The sequence below is a fragment of the Myxine glutinosa genome, chromosome 1, assembly GCF_964187855.1.
Source record: "Myxine glutinosa chromosome 1, kmMyxGlut1.1, whole genome shotgun sequence".
Classification (NCBI taxonomy): Eukaryota; Metazoa; Chordata; class Myxini; order Myxiniformes; family Myxinidae; genus Myxine; species Myxine glutinosa.
Window position 1 is genome coordinate 161,813,160 of NC_136261.1, and position 7,955 is coordinate 161,821,114.

Consider the following 7,955-nt stretch of genomic DNA (forward strand, 5'->3'; position numbering starts at 1 on the left):
CATATTAAATGCCGTCTGTATATTGTTACTGATCTCCGACGTCGGCTCTCCCCTTATCAAGGGGGGATTAATCCCCTTGTCCTTTTATCTGGCCGACGCGAGTCCTGGAAGTTATAACGTTCCTTCCGGTCGGTGGTAAATAGGGTTGTTGGTGGATTTTTAGTCCTATTACCTAATTACTACCATCGACCGTAAAGCAAGGGAATAACTCCCGCTCGAATCACGCATATGGATGGAAAATGCCGAGCGGATAGCAATCCGCTATCCGAGCTGTTAACAGGTGACTAGACCCGATTCTAAGTGGTTGCGATCGTGCCACGCTTACCCAATTGAGAAAACATTAGGACGATCGAATTGCGAGGAAACCAGGAAAATAGGAAGAACAGATGGGTTTATTAATTATGTGCAAAGAAAGAAGAGGAAACTAAAGAATGTACAAGAAAGAAAGAGGAAGGAAAAGCACACAGGGCAGCCTTAATTACAGTCTTAACTTATTCCCTGGACAAACGGGCCCGTCTCACACACACAGACACTCACACGGGGATTGCAGATGGTAGGTTGATGGTCACCAGCGCGTCCAGGCTCTAGTCCGGCTCCGGTCCAGGTGATGAAAAACCCGGCATGCAGCTCTTCGTATAGCGTAACGCGAGTGGACACTTATAATGACGGGGGGGAAAGCTGGTATATTCGCGTACATCATATGCGCATGACCCCCGCCAAACGCCCCCTCCCCAATGTCCTGCTTTGAAATCCCAATGCCAGCGATCCGAGCCCTCTGTAATCACGACAGTCCTCATGCAACGCGCAGATTGTGCAAGTCCGCTTAGCGCAAGCTTCCGCTGTAAGTCCTTCAATCAGTGCCAGCGAGTAAGTCCTTCCGAGGGCTTTGTGCGCTGGCTTTTATCAGTCAAGCCAGCGATCGCTCCGCGAGCCCCAACCACGCCCTGTCAGGCGATGTCACTCCAGCCCTGGTTGGCTGGTTATCGCTTACCGGCCCCGCCCTGACGGCTGGGTGACGTGGCCACACCTCCTCCCTCGTGCTCCGCCCCCTTTTTCCGGGCCTCACCTCGTGGCTTATGGCGGTGTTGAGCAAGCTCAAGGGCAGCGAAGGCTGGTTTGGGCGGAAGCCCAGCGAGGTTGCAAACGCCGCTGGCCCTAAAGGGCGAGGGCGATGGCTAGCGCTTAATGGCGTCGATTGGAGGGGAGGCTGGCAAAATGAACGAAAGGGCCTATTCTTATTTGATTGACACAACGCAGATTCAACTATTGGGAATGGTCTTATCTAAACACATATTATGAAATAACTGACGTCCTATGGTGACCTTCGTGTTGCTTGTGGCCTACCTATGGGGTGCTACCTTTAACCTTTAATGATGTTATATTTATTAGCAAGTGTGGGTTCTCAAAACCGCAACAATATGTATATATATATATATATATATATATATATATATATATATATATATATATATATATATATATATATATATATGTGTATATATATATGTATATTATGTATATATATTATGTATATATCATATAATATATATAATCTGAGCCTGCGTTGTTGTGTTTTTATTTTATTTCTTATTGATGTTTTTGGATTGTTATTGCAGGCCAACAAGCAAAAAGTGTGGGACCTTTGTCGTGCTGCAGGTGCACCAAGTCTTTTCATTATGCAACTGCTTTGAAGTTACACTTGCACAAGCAACATCCTGGACCTTGTCCACAAGGACAATACTGCAACAATTGTGGCAAAGAAAGTGCATTGTTTAAAAAAAAAAAAGCCAATTCAGCATTCAGTTGCTCGCTATGTGGTGAGGTGTTTCTGGTTTTATATCAATTTCAAAATCACATGAGAAAGCACAAAGATGATCTGCAAGAGTGCTCTGTGTGCGGCAAGATGTTTGCACAATCGTATTCGATGGATGAACACATGAAAACGCACAAGCGTAAGCGCCTGTACAAGTGCGACGTTTGCAAAAAGACATTTGCTTACTCCCGTAGCCTTGATGAGCACATGAGAGTACACTTGGAGTACCATACCGCATTGAAATGAAGGCCGATGGTTTGGGCTCGTGAAGAACCTGATACCTGAAATTCCAACACTAAATTAAAGAAAACGCGCATGCACACACACGCACATCAGAAATGATAAGACGCACCACCCAGGCACAAAATTGTGTACACTTTTTAAACAATGATACCAGGGAGGGTACAAGGATGCTCACATGTAGAAAGAGTTTGAAGGTGGTGGTTTTTGGGGATTTCAATTTTTTTTTGCACCTTTTGACAATTATTTCCATTTGTTTACATGATCATGCACGTTTGTATGGTCGGTTGTTGATTTTGATGTTCCTATGCAGATGTATTTTCAGTTGAAATATTTATAGTGCTGTAGACAAATAATGTGTGATGTTTTCGCTTTGCTATAGCTCCAGACTTTGGTAAACACGGTGTGCTTGGTTTTGATGACCGAAACTCCACGAGGCCTATTATAGCCGCAACAAATAGTTGTAGCTATAATATTGGCCTAAACCCTTAAAGTTGTGGATTTTCATTTTGTTTTGATCGTTTTTCTTTATTCTTGGAGTGAATGGGCTTAAAGATCAAAAAAAGATGCTTAAAGATGAGCATCTTAAAGATCTTAAAGCATCTTAAAGATGCTTTCACTCTAATATTAACGAGACGTCTGTGCGAATTCGAGAAAGAATAAAGCTGAGATCCTGAGATGATTCAAATATGCAAGTTATTGATGATTTGTACAGTGCTGCTTTAATCCTTCAACCTCTCAAATTATACGTTTGATATAAAGAAATTTCAAATGAAATGATCGTTGCTCGAGGCCATTTGGAGATTTCCTCAAAATGCAATGGAACCAACTGTTCCATGACATTGATTGGAGAGAGATGTTTGGGCTTGTCTTGTCATTTTGTACGTTACTATTATGCGATAATGTGCGCTCCTTTATTTTATTTATTCGTATGCAGCCTGTGGCTGCTTGGCTGCATCATTTTGTTGGGGGAGCGGCTGCTGTTGCTGTTGATGCAATGCCCCCTTTCCAGGCAGGTGTTGATGCAATGGCACGACAGGGGCTTGAACCCAAGACCCTAGGATTTTAAACCAGCCACCTTAACCGTTAAGCCAACAGCAGGCTTCAAATGTGCTCTGATGTGTCAGGTTAAAAAAATAGAAAAATACTTAACAAAGTACCAGTCCTTGGGGGGGGGGGGGGGACAGGTTAATTAATTCACCCAGAAGTAGCGTATTTATGACTCGTAATACCCCCTCCCATTGGGGGCTGTGCAATACGATACACATTTTTATCAAGAGAATTAGGGTCCACCCTCAACCCCACGGGACTTTTAGGGTCCACCCTCAACCCACCGGGACTATTTTTTTTTACCACCTAAAACCGACCTGTGCACACCCCCGAATCAAACAAGTTTTTTCAACTTGTTCAGTTCAGATGTGCATAGAAGTCAGACACTTCTCAAATAACGTTACTGTATGATGTGAACAATCAAACGGCGAAATAATTTGCTTTTTTGTCTGCACACTTTCCCACCCGTGCTGTTGTATGGAGTTAATGATCCAAGTACAAAAAACAATAACTGTCCCCTCAATAACTGTCTTTTGTTTTTTTTGCTAAAACTTACATTTTATCAAAACTCTCAATCAAAAGAAGCTTTTAGTAAGATCCAAAATGTGATGATTTGTCAAGCATCTCAGCATGGTATCACTAATGTAGCATTATACACGTATCTATGTATTAGACGCACCCAAAATGGACAATCTTTTAATGTGGAAGTTTAATATTCACGATCACCGTTTACGATATTACACCTCTTGATACTATCCCAATCATTTTACGTTTACTCATGTGATGAAACTAGTTTACAAAACAGCACAGTACTCTGCATATTAATTTTTGCACCTTGAACTATAAAATATTTAAATTATTATTGGATGCCAAGTCGGACTTAACCAAAACGTTTAACTCAGTATTATCGGTTGGTGCAAGGCCTGCTTCTCTCCCACCGCAGATAGATTTTTTTTTGTTTGTTTTTTGTATACAGAGTCGAGGCTCGTGAAAGAGCTAACATTTATCAAACAAACAAATCAAACAAACAAGCAAACAAAGTATATAAAAAGGGGAGTGGTCGACAAGATGGGGAGAGAAGGGGAGGAAGCACACAAACACAACATTTGAGAGCAGGGACATCGGGAGATGTGTGGGAGGGAGAGGGCCTGGGGGGAGGCAGGATAGGTATAAAACGCAAGGACACCAAGGACTTCCAGGAAAGAAGTCGGCACCTCAAAAAAGTGGATTTGGGGTGAAATTAGCGGGGGTAGAAACGATCAAGGTTTTGGATTGGGGAAGATAAGAGATGGTGGTGAACAGCCGTTTTAAAGGCCTGGAGGGAGGAGTGGGATTGAAGAGAGTGAGGGAGTTTGTTCCAGAGGCGGGAGAAAAGAGGAATGAAGGAGTGAAGGTGAGCAGAGAGTCTTGATTTTGGCAGTTTAACCATAAGAGGGTTGCAGGCAGATCTTGTGCGACCTGCAGGAATATTTGGGGGACAGAGCCCAGAGAGAGCTGGGGGAGCAAGGCCGGAGATGAGTCGGTAGAAGACGGAAAGACCACCAACCTGCCTGCGGTGAGTAAGTGAAAGGCCCTCGGAGATAGCGTCATCGCGGGAGATTCCAATGATTCTGAACGCTTTGGTGGCGTAACAGATTGGATAGATTGGTGGCGTAACAGTTTTATATCTCCTCATACTTTGTTCTCAACCCACTTGCCCTCTCAACCACTTTTTGTCCCTCGTGAGCTCAACTAGGCCGCACTTGCTCAACCTGCAGCCAAAACGTTGTTACCCTCCACAAATCCAGGTTAACTGCTCACCGCTTCCCCTTCTCATTTCGACTAGGGAATCGCCTCCCCAAATTTGTTCAATCGTCTCATTTTCTTCAATTTGTGAGAGAGGCAAGCCATCGCCATCTCGTGTTACCCCTAAATCAATTTCCCAATCGTTACTGTTCTCACCTGCTCATCTTAAACCTGGTGTTGGCTTGATGGTTAAGGTGGATGGCTTAAGATTTTAGGGTCCTGAAATTGAACCCCTGTCATGTTGCTAAAGTAACACCAGGTGCGTGGTGCGTAACACTCAGCCTGACCTCCTTTCGAGGTTGGCAAAATGAGTACCAACTCACTGGGAAGAATGACAATTTGTGTGTCCTGCGTCGGAGTGGCGACCCGTCCAAGATTGTGCCCAATAGCCCATAGAAAAATGCCTTGGTAGCCCTATGCATCTGAAGACACAAAGAAGTGTTACTTCTACTACAACTACTACTACTACTCTTGTCTTATCCTCCCACACTTACTCACATTTACTCTGTTTCTCAGCTTTTCCTGTCTGATTACATTTCTTCTATACTCAGTTTACCCACTTCTCATGTCCTGTCTTGTCTGGACTACTTGTTCGTCACTTCTCCCATTTTGTTGTCCTCCCTTGTATGCCAACTCCGTGAACCTTAATGTTTGTTAAAATAAAATAATTTTTCGCTTGGTCGTGTAGCCCTAAACCAATGTTCGAGATGCAGTAAATTGGGTAAATGCCCTCCCCCGCCCCCCCCTCTTTTGTATTTGACTATGCACAAATCTTTTACATTTTGAATACCTTTGAAAAAACGTTTTGAATGAAGTATTGGAAATTGTTTAAATCCACCAACGGTTGAAACCACGTGAAATCGTGGGTACTTGATGTCCTTGACACGACGGTAATGAAATACCGAATATGGTGGTGTTGTATGAAAGGAAACGTGCGATCTTGAATCTTGAATGAAGTAAGCTGCTTGAATTTCATTTGAAGGCTTAGTTTAGTTTGCCACTAAGCCGTTCTTTACTGTGAAAAGTTTCCATCTTTGTTCATGATGTGGAATGGTCATGATTTTATTTAAGAAATTTTTTTCTGATTCAGAAGTCGGTATTTTGTTTTTACTTGAATTTAATGTGAACACTTTATTTGGTGCTTATTTTCTTTCTTTTTACCCATTAAATGTTTTGGGTTTTTTTGACTGCTATCACAAATACATCTGTTTTGTAATAAAAGTTTTTGCGTGTGAAGGTTTGTTAATGTTCACTGTCATTTTTGGATTTGGTGAAGTATTATGTCCATAACATGCATATTCATTCACTTCGTGTGCAGCCTGTTGGTTGCTGGTGTGCATCATTGCTGGAAGTGTGGCTGTGCTGCTATTGCAGTGACCCTGCTGGATGTGTGTGGCAGGAATCTGGAATTTGGGCAGGATACTGGTGAATACTTGCCTACTCTTCACAAATAACACTGTGGGATCTTTATTAACGTCCAACTAATGTCGGTAGACTGGACGGACCCAGCTTAAATTCCATCCGAGGGACGGCACACACATTAATGAATCACCTTACCTGTGAAATACCAGGATGACAGTTTATAACTGGGTCGGGATTGAAACCCGGGTGAGACAGCCGAGAGGCGAGTATGCATACCTCTGTATAGGTCATCCTGCCCACTCAACATGCATATTGAAATACAAGATGACCTGTTAATTTTCCATGTGAAATCTAAAAAAATCATCTGGATATTATGAATTATGGTTTGGAAAGCAGTTTTCAAGTCGCTAAATGCTCCTGATTTTAAACTGCTAGTGATGTCAAGTATTGTTCAGCCAGCTCAAGATTGGTAAGATGTTTTAATTGAATGCTAAACAAGGGCCTCCATTTGAATTTGAATAAAATGGTTCAAGGTATCCACCCGAAAGGATCACAAGGCATTGACGTTTCAGGCATTTTACCCGTCGTAACATGTTTTCTGTTTTGTTACCTCCGCCACCGATGGTGGATGGAGGTTGTTGACACTCCTGTCTGTCTGATTGTCTGTGAGCAGGATATCTCAAAAAGTTATTGACGGATTTGGATGAAACTTGGTGGACAGGTTGAGTGTGTGACGAGGAAGAATTGATTCGATTTTGGTTGAGGTCCGAATCCAGATCCGGCCCATCAGTGGGATACAAAACGTAAACTGTTCAGCCTGGCGTAGGTATGAGCTCTACCGAGTGCCGTCCTAGTTTTGGTTTTTTTTGGTTCAAAGGAGACTAAAACCTGAAACGTCAATACCTTTCCATCGTTTAAGGCTGATAACTTGCATCTCCTTTTTTATTCTTCCATTTGAGTGGAGTCGTTTACATTTAAAATTTCAAGATCTCATGTCCCATGTCTAATTCTAAGTAAAAGATGATGTGTTGAACTTGTACATCACTGGTACCTTTTGTGGTTACAATTTGTCGAATCCTAACCAGTGCTTTTAGCCCGTCCCCCACGCAGCAGGAAACGGCGTTTTGCAATCGCCCCTGTCTTGTCTGTCCACACCATAACATTTTTTTTTACCATTTGAGATTTTCGTCTAAGTTTTCAACAAAGCTTTATTATGAAAATATGGAGAAGACAAATTAGTAATTTGGTGAAATGGTCAAAAGTCAGCGTCACCTAAAATCATCAATTTTCATCCAATTGACCCTAAATTAAGAATTTGCATATTGGGTCACAGCATTGGTACACCAACAAAACGCTAGAAGTTGATTGTTTTGAGGTCAAAAGGTCAAGGTCGCCTAAAGTTAATATTTTTTTGTATTATTACCCTTACCAGAGGAGAGGGTATTGCATTTGGGTCCGTTTGTATGGCTGCACAAAACGTGACTATATGTATTAATTACATTAGACTCTTTCGGACCCCATACAACCGCTAAGACCAATGCAAACTCTTACAACCCTGAGACGAATTTAGACCATGAAGATCCTAAGGACCATGAAAATACACAGACCCTTAAAACTCCTAGGACTCCGAAAACCCTCCACGACCCCGAAGACCCTTAAAGACCCAGAGGACACAAAATAACCTAAAGGACAAAACCACACATGT

General features: G+C 42.4%; 1 protein-coding gene across 3 annotated transcripts in view; it reads left to right on the forward strand.

Annotated features, from left to right (window-relative positions):
- Positions 1-6,128, forward strand: part of LOC137430718 (uncharacterized) — a 148,152-nt gene extending 142,024 nt beyond the window's left edge. For all 3 annotated transcript variants that reach the window (XM_068121497.2, XM_068121509.2, XM_068121503.2), the window contains one exon: positions 1,617-6,128. In XM_068121497.2, coding sequence (XP_067977598.2) covers positions 1,617-2,059 — 443 coding nt within the window. In that variant the 3' untranslated portion in view covers positions 2,060-6,128. The remainder of the gene's footprint in view (positions 1-1,616) is intronic.
- Positions 6,129-7,955: the final 1,827 nt, after the last annotated feature.